The sequence below is a fragment of the Chionomys nivalis genome, chromosome 3, assembly GCF_950005125.1.
Source record: "Chionomys nivalis chromosome 3, mChiNiv1.1, whole genome shotgun sequence".
Classification (NCBI taxonomy): domain Eukaryota; kingdom Metazoa; phylum Chordata; class Mammalia; order Rodentia; family Cricetidae; genus Chionomys; species Chionomys nivalis.
The window spans coordinates 110,025,765-110,039,830 of NC_080088.1; the positions used below are offsets into that span (position 1 = coordinate 110,025,765).

The following is a 14,066-nucleotide window of genomic DNA, read 5'->3' on the forward strand; positions in this document are numbered from 1 at the left end:
ACTGGCAGAATAGACCATGGGTTGGATGAGCAACCTGTGTGCTCCCCCTGAGCCCACCCTGTCTCCCCCAGGTGAGACCTTCCTGCCCTACTACACAGGCCGGGCCATCGACAGCATTGTGATCCAGAAGAGCATGGACCAGTTCAGCACAGCTGTCATCGTCGTTTGCCTGCTGGCCATTGGCAGGTAGCCACCCAACCCAGGAGGGAGGGCAGCAGGGAGCAGGAGCAGCTCAGCACCATGGCAGTGTCCCAGAGTAGCTTTGAACCCTTTGATTGGGCCACACCTTAAAGCCACACTCTCTTGTCTCTGAAGATGGCACCTGTCCCTGGGGATATGATTTCCCTCCCTGGCTGGTTTGAGCATATGCAGGCCAAAGGACTAGCTTCCTATGCTGTTCTAGAAGGATCTGCTGACAGTGTTGAGTCCCTCACCCTTGCTGAGGGACTTACTGGGGAGTGAGGGGGTCTAAACCCCAACGCCATCCCCTACAGAGTGGCCTGTCCTCTCTCCTTTGGGGGAGGGTCAGTGGGTGGTGGCTGCTGCCTGCCGGAAGGACACCGGCTATACCGTCTCTCATCTGCAATCAGCTCATTGGCCGCAGGTATTCGGGGCGGCATTTTCACCCTCGTATTTGCCAGACTGAACATTCGCCTCCGGAACTGTCTTTTCCGCTCCCTGGTGTCACAGGAGACAAGCTTCTTTGATGAGAACCGCACAGGTTGGTCCCCCCTGGGGACTTTGGGTGTCCAGGGAGAGCTAGCTTTTTGTGGGACCCAACAGCAGCATGGCTTGTCCTGCTAGCCCTTCCTATGGTCCAACTCAGGGTGGAGCCCTGGGGTGTTAAACCACCTGCGGAAGACCAGGCCACTTAAGGTCTCTGCAGTGGCAAGGTCTCTCAGTGGGGCCAGTTCAATCTGAGAGTGGCTTGCAGAGGCCTAGTTCCTGTGAACTGAGTGATGGGAGGAGCCCAGGTGGGGCAAGGAGCAAGAGACCAGCTCAGTCCTGTCCCTTGGGGCCTGTTCCCCACCCGTCAGCACACCTGATGGCTGTTGCAAGGCCCCTGGCCCAGTACCCCACATAGTGTGAGACACCTGCTATATGTTCCTCTCCAAGCTCAGGTGGCTATTTCTAAGGTGGGCGTGGAGGGTGTTTACCCATTCTTGCCAGTAACTGCTGGCAGAAATAAGTTTGAAATCTCTGTGATGAGTGTGTGGTACCAAGCTGGCCCTTCTTAGCTGACATTCAGCTGCTGTTCCCACTCAGATGGGAGGCAAGATGTTGCAACCATATGTGGTGGCCTACATCTGTGATTCTGTCAAGGCCAGCCTGGGCTACTTGAGACCTGGCATCAAACAAAATAAAGAAAAAAATGGTACCAGGGGTTGGGCCTGCCTAGCCTTCCAGAAGTGCCCTCTATCATTCCCAGAAAGCGCCCCCTGTGCCCACCCTGGCAGCTCTGGGCTTCCTTGCCGCAGAGGGCTGAGCAGCCTGTGTTCCAGGGGACCTCATCTCCCGCTTGACCTCCGACACCACCATGGTCAGCGACTTGGTCTCCCAGAACATCAATATCTTCCTGAGGAACACGGTCAAGGTCACAGGCGTGGTGGTCTTCATGTTCAGCCTGTCCTGGCAACTTTCCCTGGTCACCTTCATGGGCTTCCCCATCATCATGATGGTGTCCAACATCTACGGCAAGTACTACAAGGTAGGCGCCACCCGATCCCCAGGCAGTACCTGTGTCTGCTTCAAGAGCCTTGGGGGCTAGGCAAGGCTGTTGGGAAGTAGTATGCGTTCATTTGTGCCTTCATTTGGTCATCGGGCCTTTCCTGAGTGCCAACTGTGTCCAGCACTAAGAAGGAGTGAAGTAGGCCCCACCCTCAGAGCTCATGTCAAGTGACAGCTGGCCTCAGGTCATGGTGATCGCAGCAGTGGTGTCAGCTGGGCATGGTGGCTCACACCTGCAATCCCAGCACTTGGGCTTGAGGACCGCCACGCCAAAGCCTCCAAAGCAGAGTGAGGCAGGTGGCTGCCGGGACCTGAGGAAAGTGGACTGTCTCAGGACTGCACACACGGAGCTCTGTGGTAGGGTGTGGCTGTTGTGTAGGTGATGGGATGCAGGGAAGTGACAGGTGATGAACGCAGGCAGAGGTTGACTCTGGGTTCCAAGGGGGATGGTGACTTGGGCCTTGCTTGTAATCTAGTATGAGGCCTCTGCAGTCTGCTCTGCCACCGCCTGTTAACTGGGCCCACTCTCCCTGGCTCCTAGATTTGTGGGAGCTCCAGAGCTGAGTTCAGACATGCAAGTCTAGGCCCCTAGAGAGGCTCAGGCGCCACTGGGGAAGGGACTCAAGAGCAGGAGCTCCAGGCCAGCTAGTGGGTCTCTGTTCCCGGCTCTGGGACTCTCCCCTGTGCAAACACATTTTCTTCAACCTCCATCTTGGAAAAGGCCATCTCTCCTCAGCTCTGGTCATGGATTCTCCACTAGTTTCTCACTGAGGGGAAAAGTAAAAGGTTGGGATGGAGCCTGTTCCCTTCCCTGTCCCTGCCCTCACTTTGCTGCAGTATTGCTGGCCTCAATCTCTGCCCACCTCAGGCACAACCTCCAAGTGGGTGGGGCCTTGAAGAAATTAGCCATCTAAAAAAAAAAAAATGACCCAGCCCCTCAGAGAGGGCACCCCAAGAGCTCCACTGAGGTCTGCTCTCGGAGTCTGCCCTATCAGAAGGAAGTGGGGCTGGGGCTGGGACAGGCAGTATGGGATGGAGGTGGGTCCAGGAGGGTAGTGAGACTGTCCTGCCCATTCCTATCCACAGAGGCTCTCCAAGGAGGTCCAGAGTGCCCTGGCCAGAGCCAGCACCACGGCCGAGGAAACCATTAGCGCCATGAAGACTGTACGCAGCTTTGCCAATGAGGAGGAGGAGGCGGAGGTGTTCCTTCGCAAGCTGCAGCAGGTGTACAAGCTGAACAGGAAGGAGGCAGCAGCCTACATGTCCTATGTCTGGGGCAGCGGGGTACGTGTGGTCAGAGGCCAGGGGTGAGGGGATGGGCATCTAGATAGGGAACCCTGCGTGGGCAGTAGTCTGGGTCCCCACATGTGGGTGTCAAACCATCTGAGAGTCTTTCCTGGAAAGACCACAGTGGCCTTCAGAGGCCTCTGCCCATATCTGTGTGAAGTGGCAGGCAGGGAGACCTTGCTTCCCCAGTCTAGCTATGGCCCAACCTAGGTTTCAGCCAGTTTGTCCCGGTCTCAGTAGCCTAGGAGGTGGGAACTGGGCCAGCCCAGGAGTGGTGGGGGCAGGGAGGTACAGTTTCATGGGAGGAAGGAGCTAGAGGGGTACGGGGGAGCCAGGAGGCAGGGATTATTCAAACACCACTACCTGAAACACCCCCTAAAAATGCCAGTCAAGCAAAAGAGAAGGGACAAGCTCAGCCGGCTGCTGAGTCTCCGCCAGTTCTTGTACAGTAGGGCTCTTGAGGTGGGGAAGGGTTGCTAGGGATCCTGGGTAGGCTGTGGGTTGTTTCATCTCCCAGACCTCCCTTCCCCAAAGACTATAGCAGGAGGTCCCCAAGATTGCCCTTCAGGAGCCTAGTTAAGGGAACAAAAAGTTCTCACTGTCCAGCCTCTGCCTGGCTGCTGTGTGACCTTAATTGGTGCACCAACTTCTCTGATCCATGCTCTTTGCAATGAAGACTGCCTGGCCCAGTAAGGAACTTGAGGGTGGCATGTGCCAGCCAGGGCCTTACAAAGAAAGCCTTGTTCTGCTGCCAAGCCCACAGCCTGCTCCAGTCAGGGGCCTTTGTAGGGGTTGCTGGCGGGGGGTGGGGATGGGGTTTTGAGTGACAGGTGGGACAATGAAGTTTTCCATTTGTGGCAGAGTCTACAGAGCCCTTAAGGCTGCCTTCCAGCACCCAGTGAGATGGCTTAGTGGGAAAAGACACTTGTCACCAAGTCTAGTGACTTGAGTTCCAAAAGAAGCTACTCTCCTGTTCCCACTCACAAGGTTGGGGACACAGTAGAGGGCAGGGCTCTGGGCAGCTAAGGCCTGGGAACATAATCCAGGGCCTCTCCCCTCTGTGCAGCTCACACTCCTGGTGGTCCAGGTCAGTATCCTCTACTACGGGGGCCACCTTGTCATCTCGGGGCAGATGAGCAGCGGCAACCTCATCGCCTTCATCATCTACGAGTTTGTCCTGGGAGACTGCATGGAGGTGAGGGGCAGCCGGGGGAGGGGAGGGTTGCAGTGCGACAGGTTTGGATTTATATTGGGTGGGTGTGTTTCTAGCCAACAGAATGAGTGCATTCAAGATTGCATTCAGACCCATCTCAAACAAGGTGCTTATGAGATAACAATGCTAGAGAAACAAGCTCTGAACCGGGACATGTGATGTCACTGTTGGAACACACGGGCATAGCAAGTGTGTACTGTGTAATGACATCACTGTGTGAACACACGGGCATAGTATGTACCATGTGCTCACACTGTCTTCACAGCAATCGTGTGCTCTGTTGGTGTGAACTTATGTCCCCAAGGTGGACACTGTTACAGCACCTAAGGGACTGAGCACAAGACCAGGCAGGCACCCTCCGCTCAGACTGTGCCACCACTTCTTGCTGTGTGAGGTGGGCATTCTCTGTTCTTCTGAGAGAAGCTACCTTATTGCCAACAGGTGCTCAGAGAAGAGCGCTGCTTTTATGGCTGCGCTTATAACGGTGCGTTTGCAGCCAGAGAGATGTATGCAGAGTATTCATTAGAACCCGTGTAAAAGTCAAAGTAGGACCAAGGCTATGGCTCCCTTGGTAGAGCGCTTGCTGAACATGGGTAATTCTAGGTTCTATCCCCAGCCTTGAATCAAGGAGGCTTGCCGATGTGGGCCTTACCACAGCCCTGGGGGGTAGAAGCAGGTTAGGTCTGGGGCCTTTTTTTTTTTTTTTTTTTCGAGACAGGGTTTCTCTGTAGCTTTGGAGCCTGTCCTGGAACTCCCTTTGTAGACCAGGCTGGTCTCGAACTCACAGAGATCCGCCTGCCTCTGCCTCCCGAGTGCTGGGATTAAAGGCGTGCGCCACCATCGCCCGGCGGTCTGGGGCCTTTGACTTGAGTGGGAGGCAAAGTGGGGAACTAACAGTTGACAGCTTGGGCATCAACTCAGAGTCCCCAGCACTGCAGCTGGGATATCTCTGAGACTCTGCTATCACCAGCGTTGGGGAGCCCAGGCTGGCCATACCATGACTATCCCTTTATAGACTTTCTTCCCCTCCCCAAAGCCTTGACATGGTGGGCATATCTTTAATACTGGCAGCAGAGACAGATGGGTCTCTGTGAGCCTCAGGACAGCCTAGCCAAATTGTAAAATCCTGTCTGAAAGAATCCTCTTCAACCACATATTGAGTTGTTTGAGACCAGCTTGGGCTACATGAGGCCCTGGAAAAACAATTGCCAGACTTTAATCCTAGCATTTGGGAGGCAGAGACTGACAGATCTCTGGGAGTTCGAGGTCAGCTGGGCTACATAGCAAGTTCCAGAACAGTCAGGCATACATAAACCCTGACTTAAGAAAGAAAGAAAGAAAGAAAGAAAGAAAGAAAGAAAGAAAGAAAGAAAGGAAGGAAGGAAGGAAGGAAGGAAGGAAGGAAGGAAGGAAGAAAGAAAGAAAGGAAGAATGAAAGAAAGGAAGAATGAAAGAAAGGAAGGAAGGAAGGAAGGAAGGAAGAAAGAAAGAAAGAAAGAAAGAAAGAAAGAAAGAAAGAAAGAAAGAACTTGATTCTCACTCTGCCATGCCTACCACACACACCCTCTGCATGGCATGCAGCATCCAGCGTGGTGGCAGTAGATCAACAAGACCAACCCTGGGCCCTGGGTCCTAATGATCGGTCACAGGGCATCACTTTTTCATACCACCTTCATTTTTTCATGATCACTGTCTGCTGCACCAGCAGGTGGCATCTGGGGGTCCCCTGCATCTCCTCCAAAGCTGCAGTTCTGTCCTGGGACTCCCCACACCCCGTCACTGGTGGGTGTCAGGAACAGACTATCAATGGGACCAGGGTGTATGTCTTTCTTGCAGTCCGTGGGCTCCGTCTACAGTGGTCTGATGCAGGGAGTGGGGGCCGCTGAGAAGGTGTTCGAGTTCATCGACCGGCAACCAACCATGGTGCATGATGGGAGCTTGGCTCCTGACCACCTAGAGGGCCGGGTGGACTTTGAAAACGTCACCTTCACTTACCGCACTCGGCCCCATACCCAGGTCCTACAGGTAAGAGCGACTCAGGGCCTGCCAGGACCATCCTTCCCACATCTTGGTTGTGTGGCCAGAGGCAAGTAAGGCCAGTCCCTGGGCTCCATTGAGGAAACCTGCCCTTAACTGAACTCCAGGAAGACCTGTTAGAGAGGGCTAGACAATGCTCAAGTAGAGGGTCTGCCTAGCGGGCTTCCATCCTTAGTGCCAAAAAAGGATTGTGTGTGTTGGGGGAGAGGGGGCTCTTCAGTCACTAATCAGAAGCGGATTGGTGGGACCAGAGGTGTGCTGCAGTCATGGAACACAATCAGAAGCTCACCGAGTAGTGGATCTGGGCTCTGCTGAGGAGAGAGATAATGACAGACAAGCAGGACTTCTCCTCAGAAGTGACCTTTGAGTAAGACCCGTCCAGGAAGCAGGAGCTGAGCAGGTGGCTCTCTGCAGAACACACTCCAGCAAAGGAGCCACTGAGCCCGTTCTGGTGCTCTGGCTTGTCATCCCAGCTACTGAGGAGACCCAGGGCAGGAGGACCACAAGTCAAGGACCCCCTGGGCTGCAGAGCAATGAGTGCCAGGCCAGTCAGTGAAAGGAGAGCTGGACTATAATTCCATCTTTTGGGAGTCTGCAGCAGGAGGATTGCCACTAGTTCAAGGCTGGCCTGGGCTATATAGGAAGTTCTGGACTGCTCAGGGCCCCAGTATGGGGATGTAGCTCAGTGGTTGAGATTTTGGTTAACACACATAAGGCTCTGGGTTCAATCCCCAGTACCTTAAAGAAAAAACAACCCTCACCTCAGGCATGCTGTCCTAGAAAGACCACTCAGGTATTGGCCAGCAGCACCAGCTGAGGCAGAGAGCAGTGGGTAAACTGGGTGATACCCTCCTGCCTATGAGACCTGGACATCTTGTGTCCCTGCAGAATGTCTCCTTCAGCCTGTCCCCAGGCAAGGTGACAGCCCTGGTGGGGCCCTCGGGCAGCGGGAAGAGCTCCTGTGTGAACATCCTAGAGAACTTCTACCCGCTGCAGGGCGGCCGCGTGCTGCTGGATGGCAAGCCCATCGGCGCCTATGACCACAAGTACCTGCACCGCGTGGTGAGTGCCACACACCCTGTCCTCCTTCTCTTCCCTTCCTCGTGAGCTGTGACACAAACGCAGGACGTACAGTTTAAAAACCGTCACTGCTGTGACCTCACCACATAGAATGTTCTGGCACTCCACAAGCTGCCATGCCCCTTCTCTTCCCCCAGGGGTAAAGCTTCACCTGACCCCTGTGACAGCCATTTCCTTGATTGGCATTATTTTTACTCCCTCTGGACATACCCCAGCCAGCCTGAGCTTCTCCAGGCAGAGTCAGAGTGCACAAGGTTGCTCCGGTTCCCATGGGCTACTCGCCTGCAGGCGCAGACAGCCATGCACTGGATCCCAGGCATGGCCAGGCCTCTGGTTCTGTGTTCTCATCAGCACTCACTGTGCAATCATGGGCGTGTTCTGATGGTCATTCGTGTGGAGTGTCTTGGTGGTACTCACCCTCCTCACCCACTCATGGCGATACATGTGAGATACTACTCACATGTCTTTTTTAGTGACACAATGAATTTTATCATAGTTGCTCTCAGGACCATGGCCTGTCTTCCCTGTGTATAATGGCTTTGGTCTCTGTCTGTGTGTTTTAGCATGTGTGTGTCCATGCCGAGGTCAGACAACTTTCAGGCGTCAACTCTCCCTCCCTCCACCCAGCGGGTTCTGGAGGTGGAACTCAGGGCATCAGACTTGGCAGCAAGCACCTTTACTTGCTGAGCCATTACCAGCCCTTCTTTTGACTTTTTGAGAAAGGGTCTTTCTCTGTAGCCCAGGATAGCTTCAAACTCTTGGCAGTCCTCCTGCCTCAGGCTCCTGAGTGCTGGGATTATGTGTGTGTCACCAGATCCAGGTTGAGGATTTTTCTTGCTACTTATTATTTGTTCACTAAACAACGAAGCACAGCAACTGTTTACCTCGTGCGGACATTGTGCGCAGAGTCATAACGGGCTCGAGGGGACTGAGAACACAGGGTGTGCCGTGTGTGGGCTCTGTGTTCAGAGGAGAGATCTGGAATCTGGGTGCATCCCAGTCCCATCCCGAGGTTGCAGAGGGCCTGTCTTGTGTCTGTCCCTCCACCTGAGAGTCACCAAGCAGCCTTGTGTGCTGCATTTTCCAGTGCTGAAGGATGGTCATTGTTAAAATTGCTGTCTGTCCATCTGTCCACACCTCCCACTCTGGCAGGACTTTGAATCATTTTGCTTTTTTTTTTTTTTAAAAAAAAAGAGGTTTATTTATTTATTATGTATACAGTGTTCTGTCTGCATATATACCTACAGACCAGAAGAGGACACCAGATCTCATTACAGATGGCTGTGAGCCACCGTGTGGGTGCTGAGAATTGAACTCAGGACCTCTGAAAGAACAGCCAGTGCTCTCAACCACTGAGCCATCTCTCCAGCCCCCTCGCTATATTTTTTTTTAAGCATCACAAGAGTCACAAGGAGCAGGGTGGGATGGGGGTGGCTCTGCCCTCATGCCATAATAGATGATTTGGATCACTGTTTTGTTTTCCAAATAAAGGGACAAGCCAGGAGTGGTGGCGCACACCTTTAATCCCAGCACTTGGAAGGCAGAGGCAGGTGAAACTCTGTGAGTTTGAGGCCAGCCTGGTCTACAAGAGTGAGTTCCAGGACAGCCAGAGCTACACAGAGAAACCCTGTCTCAATAACAACAAAAGGTTCTTATTGTACAAGTGTTAGGAGCAGAGTTTGAATCCCCAGAACCTATGTAAATGTCGAGTGGGTGTGGCAGCCTGCCTGTAATACCAGCCTCAGATGGCAGAGGATCCCCAGAGCAAGCCAGCTACTGAGACTAGCCACATGGGCCGGCTCAACATTCAATGGAAAGCTGCTGCCTCAGGGAATGAGGTGGACAGCAGTAAAGGACGACTCCTGACATCAATCCCTGGCTCTTCTCACGTGTGCACACGCACAAACACACACACACACGCAAAACAAATGTAATTTAAGATTTTCTTTAAAAGAAGGTAAAAGTTGCTCCTGTGCTGACATATAAACAGGTATTCAGACTGTGTGCTAAGACAACACCATCTGTCCAGGAGAGCCTCCACAGCAGGGGTGTGTGTGTACACATGCATGAGCCAGTGTGCTGGAATGGACATGTGTGCATCAACAGGGCTGGAAACCAGGGCCTCATGTTAGATAAGTCATCTGTCACTGACCTAGCCAGGCTCTAGCCTCTATGCCTTAAACATTAGTCCCTGCATTAAACATACATAAGCAGAGACGGGTGAAAGGTGAAGGCTGTCCCCATCCCCTGTGTGGCACACTGGGCTGCAGTCCCTCACAGCTGCGGTAGTGCGCGGCTCAGATTACAGACAGCTCTGCTAAATGGGGAATTCTGTGGGCTTCCTCCCCTCCTGATGCCTAAAGACACCAAGCCCCATTTATATGTTTATTAATTAATCCTCTGGCCTATGTTGTCTCCTTATTTTTTTTTTTTTTTGGTTTTTCGAAAGCACAAAACTGTCAAGTGCCACACTATAGCCATTGATTCAGTGATTTTTCTAATATTTTAGTGATTTCTTTCTTTTTTTCATTTTTGTGTGTGTGCATGTTTGCATGTGTGACATACATGTGTGTAGGTGTGCATGCACATGTGTGAGAGTGCATGTGGATTCCTAGAATCACCCTGGATCACTCTTTCACCTCATAATTTGAGGCAGGGTCTTTCTCAGTCAAACCCAGAGCTCAGCAATGCTGCTAGTCTCACTGAGTGGCCAGGGAGCCGGCCTCCACCTTCTGAAGCTGGGGTTACAGGTCGGCCTTCATGCCCACCCGGCACCAATATGGGCTTGGGGATCTGAACTTGGGTCCTCCAGTCTGTGCAGCATACTGAGTTTGGGGTAGCCTAGATGCCAGAGTAAGACCTTGTCTCAAAAAAAAGTGGGGGAGGGTGAGTAGAATTAGAGCAACTGCCATGTGGCCTCATGGACACTCACTTGGCAAAGTCACAGAGCTACATTCCTCCCCAGCTTCTTCCTTTTCTCTTTCTCTCTAGTCGGGGGAACTTGGCTTAACTCAGAGCAACAAGATTTGCTAGCTCCAGGTTGTCATTCTGGGGGCCTGAGGTATAGGAGGGTCTGGGTACCAAGGCCCCAGCTAGGAAGTGAGGAGGCAGTTGGGTGCAGCCAGCAGGCAGATTAGGTTACCGACCTGAGACTCCTGGCGTCAACCAGGCGGGGCTGGGGGCGGGGCTGCCAGTGACAGCTGGTGGAGGCTTCGTGGCAGCCTCTCCTAGCCAACTTGCTCTCCACTCCCCACAGATCTCTCTGGTAAGCCAGGAGCCCGTGCTGTTCGCCCGCTCCATCACAGACAACATTTCCTACGGCCTGCCCACCGTGCCCTTCGAGATGGTGGTAGAGGCCGCACAGAAGGCCAACGCCCATGGCTTCATCATGGAGCTGCAGGACGGGTACAGCACAGGTACCATGATGCACCTCTGAGTTAGAGCTGCCAGTGCACCCATGCCCCACCATCTCATTTTCTTCCCATCAGTCACACAAACATGGACACGTCAGTTAGTCCCAGTGGCGTGTGATCTTTGGAAAATGTCATATATACCCCCAGGGACGGTGGACCATAGATCTCTGAGTCCGAGCCAGTCAGGGCCACATGGGGAGACCCTGTCTCAAAGATGAACAAACAGGGAGCTGGGGAGGTGACTTAAGTATGTCGCTGTCCTTTCAGAGGACCAGGGTTCCATTCTCAGTACCCACAAAGCAGCTCACAACTGGCTGCAACTCCTGTCCCAGAGGCTCCAGTGCCTTGTGGCCTCTGGGGCACCAGGCATGTGGTGCACAGGCATACATGCAGGCAAAACACCCACACATAAAGTAACGATTTGTTTTTGCCTGAGATTTTGTGTGTGTGTGTGTGTGTGTGTGTGTGTTTAGAGACAGGGTTTCTTTGTGTATCCTTGACTGTCCTGGAACTCTGTAGACCAGGCTGGCCTCAAACCCATAGAGATCTGCCTGCCTCTGCCTCCTGAGATTAAAGGTGTGCACCACCACCTGGCTCATTTTTTTTTTTTTAAAAAGGAACAAAATGTCCATTTAACTGGGCATGGTGGTGCAGGGAGACTGCTACAAATTCTCAGCTGCCAGGACTCTGTGAGGAGACCCTGGCTCAACAGTGTGTGTGTGTGTGTGTGCTGTGCATGCGTGCATGTGTGTATAATGTTACTGGGCCACCTAAAGATTTACTCTTGTGAGGCCGGCTTTCAGAAGTCAGCTCTCTCTCCACCATGGGCCCAGGGCTGAGCTCACTGTCGGGTCTGTGCAGCAAGTGCCTTCACCTGCTACAACATCTTCCTGACCTTCCTTGGGTTTTCTGACAGTCTTACTGTGTAGCCCAGGCTGACCTTGAGCCTGCATCACCCCAGCTTCCCAGAGTGTAGCAATCACAGTTGTACACCACACTACAACGCCCAGTCTTTTATGTCTTTATTCTGCCCTTTTATAGACAAAGGTCAGCCCTTTAATTGTGTACTTGTCCTTAGCACACCTTAATGACCTTTCGTATTGGTGCAAGGACCTGTCCCGCCCCTTCTTTCCTCTTATCTGCATTAAGTGTTCAGCTTTTATGGCGACTTATTGACTTGGCTTCCTATTGACAGACATTTGAGTTGTTCTCATTAATATTTGTCTTGGTAATGACAATGCTGTAATCACACCCAACACCTGCCTCTGGTCCTCTGTGGGAGAGACTTGACCTGTAGGGACATTCCTTGAGGCAGGCTTGCACACTGTGTTCAACAACGTGTCAGGGCAGAGCATCACAGTAGGGTTTCCTAGTGTGCTGGGTCAGGAAGACTGTTCCCACCGACCACACCAAACACCACAGTGCACTGTCATACTTTTAGGCATCTCTCTGGTCCACTGGGCCTCACACACCGTGGTATCTCTTCCTGAGCTACCATCTGTGGGTGGACCCAACTGGGGACCCTCAGAAATGTCTGCATAGCTGGTGCCCAGGTAACAGGGAGGAAGAAGCCCCCTAATAACTCACTCTGTGCCTCCTCCATGCAGAGACCGGGGAGAAAGGAGCCCAGCTGTCAGGTGGCCAGAAGCAGCGGGTGGCCATGGCGCGGGCCCTGGTGCGGAACCCACCTGTGCTTATCCTGGACGAAGCCACTAGTGCTCTGGATGCAGAGAGCGAGTACCTGGTGAGTGGAGGAAGGGGGCTGCTGGATGGAGGGCGTGGCCAGGCGACCTGAGAGCTGGCTACAGGCTCTCTCAGGTCATGAAAGGGAAGCAGGGAGTTCTGGGCATGGGCTCTTTGGGGCCTGGGCCCCCAGCTCTAAGCAGAGCTACAGTCAAGAGGCGTGTGTGTGTGTGTGTGTGTGTGTGTGTGTGTGTGTGTGTTATAAAGAGTTAAATCTTTGGGTGTCTCTAGCTGGAGATAATGGAGTTCAAGGTACTTTGTAAACATTTGAGTGTGTGATAGGGCCTTTTACAGTGTTTAGATCACTGTTTCTATAGATGTTAAACGATTGGACTTTGAGACGTGTAGCCCTGACTACCCTCAAACTTCTGGAAAGTCACTAGGCAACACCCCCACACACACACACAAAACCCCCGCCCAGCTACATATTTTCTTAAAAGGAAAATGTCTGTTTACTTTGACTATAAGAATTCTGATATAAAATATTGATGCTCCCACATTGGAGGGGCTTTTTAAAAAGATTTAAGATAAATTTTTGTTGTTTTAAAAACAAGATTTTTTTAAAGCCAAATTATCCTGAATGATAAAAATATCTGTCACAAAAACAGTGAACACACTTGAATATTTTAGACATAAAAACTAGTTTTAAATAAGGTAGGAGGGACTCTAGGTAAGCAACCAGCCACAGAAACAGGACAGTTTCCTCATTAGTGACTTCATTAAAACCAAGATTAATATTTTATCATTTAGGAGTAAACCAAGTGAAATACTAAATATCATTAATGATTTAAAAAGTCTAATTATAGCCGGGTGGTGGTGGCGTAGCCTTTAATCCCAGCACTCAGAAGGCAGAAGCAGACAGATCTCTGTGAGTTCATGGCCAGCCAGTTATACAGAGAAACCCTGTCTCAAAAAACAAAATGTCTAATTATAAGAGGATTTAAGAAACATAAAAATAGAGAAATGTTCACCGCGGGTTCAGTAGTGGAGTGAGACCCGGACAGTCTCCCTCCTCCGGGAGAATGAGTCTTTGGGGGAAATGTCCTTACTTTCAGTTGCTGGATCTTCTGGATGGCTGTTTTAATCATTTAAATTTTTATAATGTGTGTTTTCTTTAGTAGAAATGGCACGTAGACTTTTATGAGGGTTAATGGATGTGTTCCCAAAGGGCACGCCTTCCAAGAAAGACAGCTTCAGTTAATTTTGACAATTAGTTGTTCACCTACTAGGTTAAATTTTTAAACAGACTGAAATATTTGTCCATATAGATGAGTTCCACAGTCATCATGGAATTGAGCAGGAGTGAGTCTCATTAGAATTTCTGCTATGTGAAGGCAGTAACTATCCAGTGAACACAGGCTTTTCCAGTGGGAACCTAAGGCAAAGCCTGCGATTGAGTTTGTTCTCATCGTTAATCAAAGGGAAATACAGAGGTTCTTGTTTTGCACGCCTTTCTTTTTCTTTTCTTCTTTGTAAACATTGATCAGTATTTAAGAAAACCTTACTTGGGGCTGGGAGACGGCTCAGTGGTTAAGAGCACTGACTGCTCTTCAGAGGATGTGGAT

At 51.7% G+C, this 14,066-nt stretch overlaps 1 protein-coding gene across 2 annotated transcripts in view; it reads left to right on the forward strand.

Moving 5' to 3' along the window:
* The window catches only part of Abcb9 (ATP binding cassette subfamily B member 9), a 33,618-nt gene that overhangs the window by 10,838 nt on the left and 8,714 nt on the right, over positions 1 to 14,066 (forward strand). For both annotated transcript variants that reach the window (XM_057766039.1, XM_057766038.1), the window contains exons 3-11: positions 72 to 186; positions 591 to 721; positions 1,503 to 1,708; positions 2,815 to 3,012; positions 4,082 to 4,210; positions 6,065 to 6,253; positions 7,154 to 7,327; positions 10,602 to 10,761; positions 12,366 to 12,502. In XM_057766039.1, coding sequence (XP_057622022.1) covers positions 72 to 186; positions 591 to 721; positions 1,503 to 1,708; positions 2,815 to 3,012; positions 4,082 to 4,210; positions 6,065 to 6,253; positions 7,154 to 7,327; positions 10,602 to 10,761; positions 12,366 to 12,502 — 1,439 coding nt within the window. The remainder of the gene's footprint in view (positions 1 to 71; positions 187 to 590; positions 722 to 1,502; positions 1,709 to 2,814; positions 3,013 to 4,081; positions 4,211 to 6,064; positions 6,254 to 7,153; positions 7,328 to 10,601; positions 10,762 to 12,365; positions 12,503 to 14,066) is intronic.